Source organism: Lytechinus pictus, chromosome 3, assembly GCF_037042905.1.
Source record: "Lytechinus pictus isolate F3 Inbred chromosome 3, Lp3.0, whole genome shotgun sequence".
In the NCBI taxonomy this organism is placed as follows: Eukaryota; Metazoa; Echinodermata; class Echinoidea; order Temnopleuroida; family Toxopneustidae; genus Lytechinus; species Lytechinus pictus.
In genome coordinates this window covers 74716166-74733972 of record NC_087247.1, presented here as the reverse complement: position 1 = coordinate 74733972, position 17807 = coordinate 74716166, and the positions used below count along the sequence as shown (strand labels likewise).

At 33.9% G+C, this 17807-nt stretch overlaps 1 protein-coding gene across 1 annotated transcript; it reads right to left on the bottom strand.

Annotated features, from left to right (window-relative positions):
- Positions 1-9379: 9379 nt before the first annotated feature.
- LOC129256702 (E3 ubiquitin-protein ligase makorin-1-like) lies at positions 9380-14310 on the bottom strand. The gene is made up of 2 exons (XM_054894866.2): positions 14197-14310; positions 9380-13565 (listed from the first exon to the last, which is right to left on the bottom strand). Exons 1-2 carry the CDS (start codon positions 14283-14285, stop codon positions 12872-12874), a joined length of 783 nt encoding a protein of 260 aa, XP_054750841.1. The 5' UTR covers positions 14286-14310; the 3' UTR covers positions 9380-12871.
- Between the last annotated feature and the right edge of the window lie 3497 nt (positions 14311-17807).

The window sequence follows — 17807 nt, the reverse complement described above, 5'->3', positions numbered from 1 at the left end:
GGATAAAGTTTTTAACAATGACATAGTTTTTGTCTCGCCCACCAGAGGTGAAGGCGAGACTTAGGGATCCAAATGCCGTCTGTCACAAACCTAATGACACATAACTCCACAACCGTAAGTCACTTTTCAACCAAACTTGGATGGTACATGTGTAGATGGACTTGGGGGACCTGCATGTTATGCTGCAGTCGGAGGTCATGTGGTAAGGTCAAAGGTCATTTTCAGGTCAACGTTAAAGTTTACATGCAATACTCTCTTATGACACCTGACTCCGCAACCGTAAGTCACTTTTCAACCAAACTTGGATGGTAGATGGACGTATGCGACCTGCATGGTATGCTGCAGTCGGAGGTCATGTGGTAAGGTCAAAGGTCATTTTCAGGTCAACGTTAAAGTTTACATGCAATACTCTCTTATGACACCTGACTCCGCAACCGTAAGTCACTTTTCAACCAAACTTTGATGGTAGATGGACTTGGGGGACCTGCATGTTATGCTGCAGTCGGAGGTCACGTGGTAAGGTCAAAGGTCATTTTCAGGTCAACGTTAAAGTTTACATGCAAGACTCTCTTATGACACCTAACTCCGCAACCGTAAGTCACTTTTCAACCAAACTTGGATGGTAGATGGACTGGGGGGACTTGCATGTTATGCTGCAGTCGGAGGTCACATGGTAAGGTTAAAGGTCATTTTCAGTTCAACGTTAAAGTTTACATGCAAGACTCTTATGACACCTAACTCTGCAAGCGTAAGTCACTTTCAACCAAACTTGGATGGTAGATGGACGTAGGCGACCTGCATGGTATGCTGCAGTCGGAGGTAACATGGCAAGGTCAAAGGTCGTTTTCAGGTCAACATTAAAGTTTACGTGCAAGGCTCTTATGACAAGTGTTATTCCATCCCAGTCATTTCACAATGAAGTTTCGATACAATTCTGTTGCATGCCCTCGCAAATCACGATATTTCTGGTTATTTTCATAAGTGGGCGAGACACAAAATCGCTTTTGCCTTGTTAATTGATTTGGAGTTTGTTTGTAAGCGGAACTGTAGCATAATTTGTGATTGCCATCAACGGTATAAGATATTATGTTTATTTTTAAGGCCTTCATGTCACTCTCAAACTCACATGGTTTCACAGTCTTTAACATTCTTTGTGCATTGAATTTGTTTTGAAGTGGTGGTAAGGAATGTTCATACCTTTGCATTCTAACATAAATTCCCGCTGAAGTTTTGATTTTAAAATGAGTTGAAACAGAATTGAGTGAAATGACCAAGTGTTTGTATGTATAAATGAAATTATGTGCCACATGATTATGGTAGAAAATGTGTAATTGAGCACTAAGAATTAGCAAAATAAATCCCTTCTTGATGTTATTCCAAGCAATGATAATATGCATTCCCGCAAGAGCTTCTCTGTGTAAGTAGCCTTAAGTGTGCTGACTTTTTCAGCTTAGACTTCATTATTTCAAAATATTTAGTTTGCATAAACTTTCCAGATATATACATACAGGGGCAGATCCTGCTTCGCCAATAGGGGGGCCCGAAATTTTTTTCATCCAAATTTTCCCCGATCGGCCGCTCAAAGTTGATTTTTGTCTCGCCTGCATAGCAGAGCGAGACTATAGGCGCCGCTTTTCCGACGGCGGCGGCGTCAACATCATATCTTAACCTAAGGTTAAGTTTTTGAAATGACATCATAACTTAGAAAGTATATGGACCTAGTTCATGAAACTTGGACATAAGGTTAATCAAATATTACTGAACATCCTGCCTGAGTTTCAGGTCACATGACCAAGGTCAAAGGTCATTTAGGGTCAATGAACTTTGACCATGTTGGGATAATTATTTTCAAAATCTTAACCGAAGGTTAAGTTTTTGAAATGACATCATAACTTAGAAAATATATGGACCTAGTTCATAAAACTTGGACATAAGAGTAATCAAGTATCACTGAACATCCTGTGCGAGTTTCAGGTCACGTGACCAAGGTCAAAGGTCATTTAGGGTCAATGAACTTTGGTCAAGTTGGGGGTATTTGTTGAATTACCATCCTAACTCTGAAAGTTTATGGATCTAGTTCATAAAACTTGGGATATAAGAGTAATCAAGTATCACTGAACATCCCCTGTGAGTTTCAGGTCACAAAACCAAGGTCAAAGGTCAGTTAAGGTCAATAAACTTAGGCCATGTTGGGGTAATTGTTGAATTGCCATCATAACTTTGAAAGTTTATAGATAGAGTGAATGAAATGTGGACATGGGTGTAGTTGACAAGTCTTAAGTCACCGTTCAAATGTCATTTATGAACGTGGTATTATGTCACTATATGAATGGTGTTTTTGTGAATGATTATTTTATAGTAGTTTTCAAAGTTAGCACTGCTGCTATATTAAATCGCGTAATGCAGGCGAGACTGCCAGAGGCGTTCCACTTGTTGTTTGTTTCAGGGGTTGTCTCAGTGGCATGAGCCAAAAATTTTAAGGAGGCTTGATACGGCATATCGTGTAAAATTAATAAGAAGTTGAGAGCGAGCAAGCAAAAATTTTGACATTTCAATTACAAAAATCAAAGTTTTTGATAGATTTTGACACATTTGAATTATAGGCCTATATTTCACACTTATCCCTTTCCTTTTCTCTCCATTTTCTTGGTCGTGAAAAATTGGGGGGGGGGGGGGCAACACGCCAATGTCCTAGCAGTCATTTCTTAGCTTTATTCTTATAAAACATAAAAAATGTAATAATCTCATAAGCCTTCGCACTCGTGAAAATTTTTGGAATTTCATGTATTTTGTCCTGAAAATTGAATATTCTGGGCAGTGTTTGTGAACCTGAACAAGATGCTTTTGTAACTAGTTAATTACTGCGAGCGCGAAGAGCGAGCAAAATTTTTTAATATGGGTTCTGGCTTGATCAAAAAGGGACCTGTTAAGGACGATTTGCAGTTAGCCATAAGACGATACATATTTCAACTTTTAGATAATGCAAGCGCGAAGCGCAAGCTGAAAATGTTTTGACATTCCAACCTAAAAAATGACATTCTAAGCACTTTTTTAAATAAATGGTATAGAGATATAAAACAATTGATGCGAGCACAAAGCGGAAAAAAAAATTGAGATTTCAGACCTAAAAATGGTAGTTCTCTATTCACGTTTTGTAAAACATGAAAAAGGAAGTTCCTACATTAATAATGCGAGCGCAAACTGGATAATTTTACCACGTTTTGAATAAAGATCAAGCTGTGGATCTCAATAAACATGTGTGCACATGTTTTAGAGTTGGACAGAATCTGGGTATTCTGAATACATTTCATTTTTTATCATGAAAATCAATAATGCGAGCGCGAAAACGCGACCGAAAAATATCTGATATTCCGGTATGAAAAGGGTGAATTTATGCAATATCTAAAGCACTGTGTTGGGAAATTGTGAAGTATATGTGAATAGCACTTAGTAAATGATGCGAGTGCGAAGCACGAGCTGATATTTTTATTATTATTTTGACCTAGGACCTGGATATGCTAGGCCTAAGGACATTTTGTCATATGAAAATGATGACTATCCTATTTCTCTTCCTAAGCGCGATATGAAACTTGTCGATATTCCTTTCTGAAAAAGGGACAATTGAGTTATTAGGAATTCATGAAAATTTTATTATATTTATTAATGTAATAAGCCTAATGAGTGAGTGAAATTTGACATTTGAGGCCTGAAAACTAGATATCTTAAGCACTTTTGAATTCATTAATATGGTTTAATAGTTGAGCACAAATCGCGAGACAAAATTTTTGATAAACTGTCATAAAAGGGGGATTTTAAATAGTTTGTTATATAATTAATATATACAAAATCTTATGGAATAAACAAAGACAATATGTAGGCCTACTTGGCAAATAATAAGAGCGCACAGCGCAAAAAGCTGCAAATGATATTCACACCATTAAACGGGCATTTTACAGAGCACTTAAAAAAATCAATTTGTAAATCAAACAAAATAATAAAAGCTCGATGTCCAAGCTGAAATATGTTTGTATATTGACTTCAAAACTTGCTATTTTAAGCTACATATCAGCCTATTAAGCAAGATATGTATCTCATCGAACAGTCTATGTGAGCGCAAAGCGCGAGCAAAAATTTAATAAAGTGACATGAAATATAAATTTTTAAATCATTTTCCAAGTCTTCCCCTGACCTTATTCTATTCACTCATCTCCCTCCTCTTATTTTGCTCTCCTTTTTTCCTCTTTCTTTCCCCCTTTTTTTCTTTTTTAAAATTTCTTCCCCCCTTTTTTTTTTTGCTCTGCCAATAGGGGGGCCTGGGCCCCTCGCCCCCCGATCCGCCTATGTACTAATGAAAATTGTAAAATTAATCTCGATTTTGAAGAGTTTGTCATAAAAATTATTGCTAGTTGCAACCACTTTAGTTTAGCTTGAACATGTGGCATACAATACCCACTCTCACACTTGAGTTAGTATGTAAAGTAGACACACTGTGAACATTAAAAGATTTCAATTGCAAACTAATTTATTACTACTATTCATTAGGTTTGAGTTCGTAGTTTTCAACATTTGGGTGATGTATCAAATTACAGATATGCTTGTCATAATAGTTACCCTCATACCAATAAAGCACAGTGCTAGAAGCACTAAAGGCTACTTATCAACATCATGGCTATCTTGCTTAAATGCTGTACAAAGATTATTCTCACAACTCCTCTAGTGGACTTAGCTTATCTAACATGCAGTCAGCTAATATTTTAGACTCATATTGTCTGTATCACAGAGGTAGGTTTTAATTGGATTGAAAGTTTTCTCTCTTCTTCATCTGCTACATTAACATCTATGCATACACAAATATCTAGCATATACATAATCATACAAGAGTTGAAGAGTGATTTGACATACATATTTCATTCATTCTTGCTGCATGAAGGGTATTCTATTGTTAAATTGAAATAAACAAATTGCACAACTTATTCAAACTTCCTACAGTTTGTGGCTAGCAGATAAAAAAAGTTGATATCGAAACAGTTATTCTTTCATGAATCAAAAGGCATCTCAAAATGGATTTTTCTTTTTATGGAACAAGGAGAAAACGGAATTAAAATGTTCCAATTTACACTTTTCAGAGGTGACACAACTTGTTAATTATTTGATATCAAAGAAAATGTCAATACATCACCATGCACCATGCACATGGAATCACAATTATATCCCCCCTATAAACAAATGCAACATTCAATTCTACCTTCTAAAATTCAGCTCTGAAAATGGTGTAATCGTCAAGCTCACATTCCATTTTCCAATAAATATTTCATCCTAATATATGTTCAGATAGTTACTCCAAAAAAGATAGTATTTCCTTGGTTACTCAAGACATATTCCATGTAGTAAATAAGACTTTACATGCACTCTCTTATAAGTGATAAATACTTCTGGATCCGTTCCCTCGTTATTTTATAGTAAATCACTTTATTTTACTCAGCAGGTTTCCACAATCATATCATTAAAGAAAGCACCATATTATGTCAAGCTATGAAAAATACATCATATGAATGTACACTGAAATAATATAATAATATATATATATATAATAAATATATAATAATATAATTGCATTGATTTATTCACATTGGAATGCTGGGAGGGAATTTAATTTAATACCCAAGCTATGAATTTATTTGTTTTTATTAAAATTAAGATTTCCCCTGCAGTAATTAATTATTAACTTGAATCTTTTGGCCAAGTGTTTTTTTTTTCTTCTCAAATTTAAAGCCATAACATGTAGGAGACCTTTTCAGGCAAATTACTTTGAAGGTCTGACTGAATGACTCATGTATATAAAAATGTCAAGCATAGGCATACAATGACACTTTATTTTATCACACATGTATGGGGATATACTTTAAGAATCACAATGGTAATCTGTATATATTTTGATTCAAAGTTAGTTTGTTATAATTAATTAGAAGTAATTTAAATACAACTTTTTTCTTATCCAACTAAAATGCTATATGTACTTCAATCAATATTTTGAATTGGGATTCAATTCATCCCAGCATGTTTAATGTATCCGAGCAAAAATAATACACTTAAATTGAATATATTTCACCTCTTCTTTATACATCAATCTTAAAGTACAACCAATCCATGTTTAATGGTAAGGCATTTAGAGAATAATACTAATACTAGAAGATTCATACCCTTTGTTGCAGACTTCTCTCTGCCGTGTTATGTGCAGGGTAACATGTGTCAAGAGAAGTAGCAGGATTATGAGCAAATTACTTTAAAAAATAGAAATTGAGAATATGCAATTAAACTAATATGTCAACATAGATAATCATAAAAGTAATGAGATAATATTGAGTCTACATCACACACTGAATTCAAAGTATAACAATTGGTCTGATTACGGAAGATTTCTTATTACACAGAGGTATCAGGTCACAATACAAACATCTAGTCAAATTTCATTGAATGCCTTGGTCAGGATCTTTCCTACTTCTATTATATTTAATTCCTGCAAGGAGCTTTATAAGCTTAGAATAGGTATATGTCAAATGAATAATGCTGCTGTTTGACTTTTGTTGTGTCTAAGAAAATAATGAATGGATTAATGTCCTTTCCTAAGGACTTGTTACTTGATAATGACAATGGATCATGTGTATAATATCATTGGCCAACTTGAACTTCAAAGCCTCTCTACTAAAAGACCACTATGACCTATTAAAGAGTAACAAGAGCATATATCAAAAAGCAACAGATTGTTATGATTTCATTATACTATCTCATATATACACTCTTCAAGTATGTAGTATTCCCTACGATTGTGTTTGTTTCATTTCTAAAATATTCTCAAGTAATAAAGTCCACAAAATACAGATTATTAGTACAAAACTATATCTTAAGTGAGAATCAACAAAATTAATATTTATGCTATACAATCTCAAATGTAATATTTTCAAAGTAATCATTCAAGGAAAAAAAACCATATTACATGTAGTACACTGCCATGACTTTTGCACCAAATCCCCAGACAGATTCAAAAGAGTACAGTCACATTACCCATGCTTCCCAATGGGAAAAATAAGTCATATCAAAAGTACAAAATTCAATTTCACAAGAGCAGATGTAAACAGTACAAAATATTTCCTATTTTTACATGTATACTGAATAAATATCAATATGAAATGAACACACACATATGTAAATAAACCAATGTTTAATTGTTTTGACAGTTTTATCATCCCTGGTTGAGTCTGACATGTATGTATACAGAATATACCAAATAAAAAAAGGCAATATCTGGCTAATGTTACAGCAATCAGTTGACAGTCAAAGTGTAAAACTCATAATCAGGAGACAATTTGAAATATATTTCTATAAAGTTATATACACATAAAGTATGAGTTGAAAGATAAGCATTTTGGTATTAAAGGATCTGAGAATCAACAGTTTGATAAGAAACTTGCATCCATCAGTTTTATAAACCTTTTCAATGTTTTACATTTCTTTCTTTCTTTGCTCTGAAACATTGAACTCAATTATGAAATACAAATGCAGCATTGATCAAGTTATCATTTAAATGAATACAAAAAAGACATGTAGAAACTCAAAACATTGCAGGATTAAATACCAATATTAATTCAGATTAATTTAGTGAGTCGTCAAAATTAGTGGTGTAAGATTTCTCATGAAATTGGATATGATCACATATTTGTTAAATTAAAGTATTTTCGTACAGTTCATTATTTTTTCATATTCCCAAATATCATATGATAATGCAGCCAACAAAAGTTCAGATTAAATTAGGATCAAACTGGCTAGAGGATTCATTCCTTCCAAAGAAGTATTATCCAGGGATGGTGTTCTTGACAAATTCTTAACTTTTCTATTATCTGTTGTTTTACATCAGTAACATAATAGCTATTTTAATAAATCAATATTCTGAAGAAAATTATATATGCTAGGACCATCCATAAGGTATCTTCCACTCTTCTAGTATCAATCAATGATTAATAAGCACAAATTAGCATATGAATAGCATACTAGAAGTTTTTTAGGGGCAAGTAATTTCATTCTAATACAAGTATCTCTTCTGTAAGATGATAAAAAAGACCATGCAATATTGACATTAGGCAATATATATCTTGGGCCTCTAACACTGTGCTTTTAAGTACTAAACATACCCAAGCTGATTCTCTCTTAAATCTACCGGTACCTATGAAAGATTTATTTCAAACAAAATCATAAATGGGTGAAAAGTCTGCTAATCCAACTCTGTAATATCTTAAGAATCTTTCCTCTCACAAAATACAATTTTCTTGCAGGGTCGAACAATTTCTCTTAACAAAGAAAAACCGCTTTCAACATTGAGATTAACTATCCCTATACCTATTGTAAATTTTGTTGAAGTTTTGAAGGAACTTTTCTCAAACTGACCATTTCAGAATACATATCATCCAAAGATATTATCTTTGTGCACATACATTTTTGGGCCACTTTGCAGATTTATGCATTTATATAGCAGCATGCACTCTCAGTGGAAGAGACAAAAAATAATAAGAGAAAAGTTAAGAATATTTTCAGAATTCAGATTACATCCTAGCACTGAAGATATAACAATCACAGCAGAGCCCCAGTTGTTAAAGGGATGGTCCGGGCTGAAAGTAATTATAGCTTAATAAATAGAGTAGAATTCACTGAGCAAAATGCCGAAAATGTCATCAAAATCGGATAACAAATAACAAAGTTATTGAAATTTAAAGTTTAGCAATATTTTGTGAAAACAGTCGTCATGAATATTCATTAGGTGGGCTGATGATGTCACATCCCCACTTGTTCTTTTGTATTTTATTATATGAAATTAGGTCTATTCAAATTTTTTCCTCCAAGAACTAGAAAAATTGGATTGACGACTGATTTAGTGCATTAGATATTTATTGCTGCAACTTATTTCATTATAAGGGAGACATATTATTCACACAAGGATGAAATAATGAAAAAATTATGATTTTATGTCTTAACATAAGAAAACGGAAAGTGGGGATGTGACATCATCAGCCCACCTAATGAATAATCATTACGACTGTTTTCACAAAATATTGCTAAACTTTAAACTTCAATAACTTTATTATTTGTTATCCGATTTTGACGACATTTTCGGCATTTTGCTCAGTGAATTCTACTCTATGTATTAAGATATAAATATTTTCAGCCCAGACCATCCCTTTAACTTTAATTAGAGATTAGCCTTATTCATTCATGAGATTCTAGATTATAAAATACAATCTATAGCCATCTAACCATACACAATAGTTTATTTCATCCTAATTTTAGTTGAGAAGAGGTGCTTTGTAATAAATACAGTACCACATGAAATGTAAATTTTTCATTTAATAAGTTCAATGAGCAGAACCCCCCCCCCCCTGTGGATAGTTTATCTCCCTATTGAATAACGATAAATGCAGGTAAAAACTACATAATCATGTCTATGAATCAAAGGATAAATCCTTGGCTAGAAAGGACTATAACTGCCAATGGGCTTCATGCAAACTGGTATGTGCTTTAAAGAATATACTAAAATATTGCATTTAAGGGACCCAACATTATCATAAAAGATGGGAAACTGTTAACACAACAAAAATGTATTGCGGAATGTACAGGCTACCCTTTTTCATATTAAGTCAAGACAAGAATGAAAACAAACTGCATTACATCATCAAATATAGGCAGAATTGTTGACACTCTGCTTCATGGACTAGGGACTAATAGTTTCTTATTTTGCAATGTCTATGTTTCATTAGTAGGTCCTTATACTTTTACCATTGTGATGACATTTGAAAAACTTCAAAAACGGTGCCTATATAATTTCACTCGGCTATGCAGGCAAGATGGATAATGACTAATCAATGCAAAAGAATACAATTTAAATGTATGAGAATACAAGTGATATTACAAAAGATGATACTAAAAGTGACATTCTGCATGATAGACTAGTTATCCCCCTCAACGAAAAAAAAAAGAGAAACAAATAACATAAGAAATTAAAAGAAAACATTTAAAATTTATCCAATTTTAAATTTAATAAGGAAAAAAGGATTAAAATCTAGATGGATTTGATTTCACTGGAGTAAAATATGTGCCTCTGTTATGGCCAGATTTGAAAGATATACCATCAAGTATTCATACAATAACTAATCAGATTGCAAAGCTAAAATTACATGTACAAGTAAAAGCACATGAAAGAAATTTGAAGTTCACCTCACAAAAGTTTTTTAATTCTTGCAAGAACTAGCCATTTCAGGTAATAGTAAATCATTGTAACTCCAATTGCATACAAGAGCCAATTTAGAAATTAAAATGTAATCCATCAAACTTTGTTTTAGGTATGACATTAACTTGAAAGTTCAAAGTCCCCATCAAAAAAAAAAACCAAATAAATTATATAGAAATGTAATAATTAAAAACTCTAATCTGGTCATCATTTCTACATGCATAGATGGGCAAAGTTTAAAGTTTGTTTTTGTGAGAACAAATAATTGACAGGTACATTACATATACTCTACTTCCTTTGATCTCCCCCCCCCCCCCCCAACCAAACTAATCAGACCATTTTCACTCCCTTATGCAAACATGAAACTAGTTTGAAGTGTTTTTGGTCAATTTTGTTTATGTCATCACAAGAATGAAAATTGGATGATGACCCTAGCAGAGGCACAAAAATAAAAACAAAGAAAGGATTATAACACAACCAAAATAAAATATAGAAACATAATGGAATGGATCAACACTATTTGGTATTGTAAACCAATGCTAAACTATATGCCAAAATAGAGATATCTTTATAACATACACCAGTGTGTTAAGTGTACAAGAAATGAAACGAGATGTACAAATACATTGAAGAAAAATATAATACATCTTGTAATTTTCTATCTTTTTTTTCTTGGCACAAATCTGTACAAACCTTTATTTATGCTTCACAAACGTTACCCAATTTTAATTTCCAACTTTCAACCTTGTAGCATACATATCCAGCATCCTAATCAAGGACTGCAATCACTACTCTCTGTGTGGGGAACAATGTACATGTCCAGCATCCTAATCAAGGACTGCAATCACTACTCTCTGAGTGGGGAACAATGTACATGTCCTCAAATACCACCCTTATGTTTTTACAATGAGATAAAAACCCAAACCCAACATATATGATTTAAATGTCACAAAGCAACCGTGATGCAATGAAAGCATATAGAGCATAAATCAAAAGGAAATCAAAGACATATAGTTCTGTATGTATATGTACTTGAAGAAATGATAACATAATCTATGGAAACAGGTACACAGGCACATCTAAAGACTTCAATACAGAAAGCAAATGTTGCATAAATTCATATATACAAAAGACAATATCTAATCAACATCATACAATAAAGTTTTCATATGTGAGGCAAAAATATTTCTACAAAATCTATAAATTTGTATCTATTTCTAACTATTGCTTTGTGTTTATCTACACCAGGCTAACAGAGGAGAAAAGGAAAGAAAAAAATACTTTTGAATTCAATTCAAACACACTATACTACAGTCTAAACAATATCTATAATTTAATTATTCATGAAAATATAAAGGAAATTCTTCATCCTACTCTGTACTAAAAAATAGATTTATACTATCACTCTATAACTTAGTCAAGGAACATTTCATTCTATAAATACAACCAATATGTACAGGATGACTGTTGAAGTCAACCATGTACATGTCTACATTCATAATTTTGAATAAACTGCAAATTCATGCAATAAATAGCCAGTTCACCTCTGACTAAAATCAACGATAATAAACAGTCCGAGTACTGCAAAAATTTAGATGGAACATCCTTTCCTACATTTAGCATGGGATTGAAAATTTACGCATAGCAATCTAGAACTTTTTTTGGCAAGACAAGTATTTAGGTCCTGTAAATCAGGCATGTGGTGATAATAATTCATTTGGCTTGACTGCACATGACTTGAGTGAGACCAGTCAATAAGTGAACAGGTCTTCATTCAACAATAAGACACGTTCATGTTTGTCACCTGAGCAATAGTTGCAAAGCCATGGCAACTGATTTGAAACAATAAAACTTCTCCAATTACAAACGTCCCTGCACACCATCATGCACCACAATGTTGATGTATATCATCATTGTCATCTGGGATAGCACTGCTAACCCCAACAATCAGACTATTAAAGCCTTTGCTCAATACTGTGCAAGTTTCTTAGGAACATATGTAACCATTATAAATGGTGTTAAACAACAACAGTAAGACAATGATTTGACAAAAATTAAAAACTGAAGCAGCATTATGTCAATGAATTACTGTGGTAAACATTCCATGAATTTGTATAGCAAAAGTGGAGCGATCATCATACACATGTTTGCAAAGATTCTACATAATGAACTTATTGTCTTCTTTTGAAACAATTATCAAACAGCCATCTCAATCTGTCAATATTTCATTTACAAAGCCCACATGAGAAGAAATAAGAGGGAAATATAATCAACTCATTCATTTCCAGTGCATATATCTTCTATATATGCTCTACTTCATACCATGCAACTAAACCATAAAAGACAATTGAGCAAGACATATCCTAGAATCTTCAAACTTGAAACATGTATAATTAGTGGACCCTAAACACCACAATGGTAGAAACAAACCACTTTCAGCTATCAACTTGCTACCTGGCTGAAGACCACACCATGAGGATCTTTCAGTGAGTTACTATTTCGAAGATTTTGGCTGGATTCTTCGACTCTATAGCAATTGGTGGGTAGGTGTGGTGGTATACCCTCTAACCAATAGATTATGAGGGTTTGACTCACTTATCACCAATCTACACAATCAGAATACTGTGAATCATTTTCACTGTATACACATTCTTCTAACATATCTGGTGCAACCACACCTATATACTCAACATCACCACCAACAATCCCAAAGCTCTCTCCATCATCCTCTCCTTCTGCATTCCCCTCTTCATTTTCTTCCTCATCTTCTTCTCCTTCTCCCTGCTCTTCTTCTCTTCCATCTCCTTCACCATCCTCCCATTCATCATCTGCATCTTCATCATCTGCATCTTCTTCATCTCCCTCTTCCTGGTTACCTTCTACAGATACCTCAGCAGTCTCTTCCCCTTCACCAGATGTTGGTACTTCAACACTCCAGTCAGAATCAAACTCATTTTCACTCTCATCATCTGAGCCCATATACTGTAGATACTCCCACCAATCATCAGTCTCACTAGGATCACTCAGGTCCCAATCATCATTCCACAGGGAAGAACCAAATAGGAAGAAATCATCTTCATCGCTTCCAAAGTCATAAAGACCATTGCGATGTTCAAAGAACTCCCAGAGGAGAGCAGGTCGGATGGTCTTGACTTTGTTGTTTGATGCACGGCATTGACGAGCTTTAGCACGGTCTTCCTTTGTACCATCAGGGTAAGCATGAAGATAGAAACAGTCAGCACCAAATGGACACTTTCCATTACCTTGGTCAAAATGTTTACAAGGCTTGGTGCTAAGTAGAAAAATAGGAATAGATTGAGCATATTTTTATTTATTTCAAACATTTGTATAATCACAATACCATAAAATTTCTTTTAAAAAATATAGAAATGTAATCTCATTGCTCTGTCAATACTATCAATATACAGCTTCCCAGTGGGTGTTTCATAAAGCTGCTCGTAAAGTTACGAACGACTTTACGCACGACTGAAACATGTTCTTAGGTCATAACTCAATCATATAGGGATATCACATAGCATAAGAAAGGATCACCAGTCGTGCGTAAAGTCATTCGTATCTTACGAACAGCTTTATGAAACACCCACCAGATGTCATACAATTTTTTCATTACAACAATATAATTGCCTTTAACACACAGAGGTACAATTAATCTGATGAGTAAGGGTCACTCTTCATAATGTGAATAATGTCTAATAGATTTTAAGTTAAGATTGATTGAGCATTTCACATTGCAGTGTACTGTATTCCATAGCAGGAAGAGTTGCATTCAAAAGCCACTAAAAAATCTTCAATGCAAGTCAGAGATGTATGCTTCTGATCTAATGACTGAAGATCAGGTGTGTTAGTTGCATTTAATAATAATTCTTTCTACAATGGCCCCTGGTATGCCTTTTTATACTTACCTCAGGGCAGCAATGTAGTTCTCAATTAGCTTCTTTTTCTCATCAGGATCCTCCACCCAATAATCACTGGGAGTCACAAAATTAGACATCTTTCTGCATGTTGGACATCCTCTGCAAATAACAACAATTATACTATTAAGACATCTTTCTACATGTTGGACATCCTCTGCAAATAACAACAACAATACATATATATTGTAATCACTTCCGAAGTCAAACAATGTGCCCTCGGGTATTGACAGTGAATACAATGTAATGTACCATATATTTCATGTTATGGTTTTAAATACATGTCTGATTCCCATGGCTTGGATCCAGAAAAAAAAATACATTTACAATGTATATCACTAACTTTGTTATAATTTTTTCTTTAAGTTTCAGAATATGACCACTGGGTCCTAGGCTGTGGTTTGTTTAGTACTTGGTCTGTTGAGGACAAGTTGGACAAAATATTCAATTATTTTTATTTTAGATTATTTTGACATGTTTCTTTTGTGTGATTTTGAAGGCTACTTTAAAAGTTTTAACCTGTGTTTATTCACTTGTTTTATTTTAATGTAAATTTCAGTAAAATGGCTTATGATGGCAGCAAAGAAAGGAGCAAGAAGATGAGATGGAAATATATTGTTCTTTGCTTTTGTAAAATTTTTCTATAAATTCATTCAGTTTTCGACTTGCAAGATATGTATAATAGGCATGTTCACTTCCATGATCTAACAGACCAGTGGTTCATTAATATCAATACATGATATTTATGTTTTAGACTTGGATATAAGGAAAATAATATTTTCTGTAAAGTGTAGCTCTTTATCAAGGTGAATATCATATTTTGTAATGATTCATATTTTCTTTTCTCCCATTTTATTTTCGGTGATGCAGGGTCTTGCAAACATGTTGTTTGCCTTCTCTGGTCTTCTCTTCAGTGTGGAGAGTTTCATCAGCGCACGAGCAGACAAAGGAAAGGCTTCTTGCACTGATGAACCCTGCCTGTGGAACAAACTCCGCAAGGAGTCACATCCTGCACCAGCCCAGAATCTAGATTTTTGCCACAATAAATAAGTACCGACAAAAGTTGGTGTAGAGTCATTCACGCCACTACGATCTTTCAACAATACCATGATTCAGTACATCTGCGCTCAACTACTAATTGGTTGCCAAGGTAAATACCCACGCCTTTACTTGAATCCATGGTTGATAATTCAAGTGCTGCAAGTACACCTCCATCTGTCGCCAAACTTGTATCACACTTTTGACGCAGTAATGAAGGTGACATAGTGACATTCTTGTGTGAAAAAAACATCAGTAACATTTTGTAGACAATACAAGAAGCTTCCAGAATAGTGAATAATTTGTATATAAGCTGGCAGTTTCTTCAAGGAGATTATCACATCACATCATATCAGATCACATCATATTACATCACATCATATCAGATCAGAACTAAGAGATTCATGCCAGACTTTATGTCAGAGCATAGCTTATTTCCAACTGGAATATAACATGTATCTTCTGTGGAATTATTTGCACGCCATCAATGAACTGTTTGCAGTTATTTTGAGAGAGGAATTCTCAGTTCTCATCGAGATCAACAACCTGTTTTAATGAACGCTTTTCAACCCATGGATTGCTGAAATTGACTGTTAATCATCATCACCATCGTATTCACAGACATTTCAACTCGTTACAGTGACTCTTGTTATTCATCGTGCTTCAACATCAATTTAATCATCGCCAGCATTGTGGACATTAATTTAAGGAACCTTTGCCAGCCAACCTGGATACTATCATTTGGAATAAAATCAGAATTGACACTTCAAGAGATGTAAGATAAATATTTATTTATGTTTTGTTAGTTTATGATTGTTATATTTCCTGTAATAAACAAAAAAGGAAATCAAATTTAAAACTGAATTTTCATTGTTATTTGTTGCAGTATCGTAACAAATAATTTTGGGGGCTTGTCTGGGAATCGAAAGCCAATTTGCACAAAAAGTCAATTTGAAACAAAAGCCAATTTGAATTGAAAACATTTAGAAATTTTTGGAAAGTTCTAGAATATACTGTACTGTGTTATTACTTGCTTGTATTTCTGTATATTCCACCATGGCTACATTTGATGTTGAAGAATTTCTTGCAATGACAGAATTGTCATATGGGCATTTTCACGGTAACTGACATTACACGGCACAATGTTTTCACACCTTTCATTGTGTGTATCTCTAAAACAACAAATGATGGGAGTTTGCTTTTGATAGAGTTAGTAAAGTGAACCTTGCTGTATACTCTGATACTAAGTTTTCCTATGTAACCACATTTTTTTACGCATCAGCAAGCAAAAATGTGTCGGTAACTGACATTACGCAAAAGGACATGCAATTTCAGGGTGTTCATTAAAATTGAAATATCTCATGTCCCTGAGTAGATAGAGTAATAATTTGAATATGTAAATATACCTCCGTTACTAGGTTAAGATGTGTCAAAATATTAAACAATTCGTTTTTGTCTTTTGGGGGCTATGATAATTTTCCACAACCATGCTGGTAACTGACACTACACTTAATTTGCCATAGAGATAACACATGGAAGTCAAATGTGTGGAATCATTGCATTGTATCTTCTGTGCAGGGCTTCACATGAAAGTGAGCTTGATGTGGAAGTATACCCGAGTTTCTAGGAACATTTCAATGAAAAAACTTTTTCTTTTTCTTAATTCCTTTCTTTGATTTGAACATTTTTATCATTAATTGTCGGTAACTGACAATACACATTAACATTTACCAGTGCTATATGATTTTCAAAGGCATAATTTTCTTGGTACTTATATGTAAGGCTTTTAAAATCATAAAAGTTTCATAATTCTTCACATTTTTAATTATCAAAAGATAAGAAATGTATGTTTTACTTACTCGGGTGGGGGGGGGGGGGGTGGGGTCATAGCAGCTACATGTTTCCTATAGTAATTTAATATTGCATTGACTGTACACATGGATTTTTCTGACTATACACCCATAATATATTCATCAGTTTTATATTGACTTTTTAAACCTTTTCCTTCTCCAACCTCCCCCTCCCCTCAAAAAAGGCAAAATGAATAAGGGTCTCCTCCCCTAGGCTACACGTACCCCTCCCCCGAATCTCATGCAGCCATGTAGATTTATTGATTTCTATTCTGGTCAGTGAAAACAATGCTTGTTCATGTCTCTCGGATTTCAATTCTCTTCATAATTTGTTTAATCATTTTCTTTGCTAATTTCTTTTTTAAGCTGTCAACAAAAAATAAACTCCAGCTTCTAAACTGAAACTGAACTATTTGTAAATTAGAAAAAAAAACAGTTTTAGTAGAACCATGCAACATTGATCAGAACTGTCAAATTTCACTTTTCATCTATACTTGTAAACCAAAAACAAAATTGTATCACACATCCACACTACGAACAGACCGTGTATAAAAACCAGGAATTTACTTCTAGCGAGGCAATGCTCAAAAGAATCCTAGAAACTAAAAAAGGGACCCTGGAAATCCCCTTCATCACAATGTTCAGCTTAAAAAATGTTGCAGATTTAGGCAATAGGTTGGGAAAAGTACCCCCTACCCCCCCCCCGAAAACCAA

Excerpts from the sequence above, each read along its gene's own strand:
- LOC129256702 (XM_054894866.2), bottom strand. The coding sequence starts at position 14,285 with ATGTCTAATTTTGTGACTCCCAGTGATTATTGGGTGGAGGATCCTGAT. Across the intron at positions 13,566-14,196 it reads AACTACATTGCTGCCCTGAG|CACCAAGCCTTGTAAACATT; the intron begins GTAAGTATAAAA and ends TTTTCTACTTAG.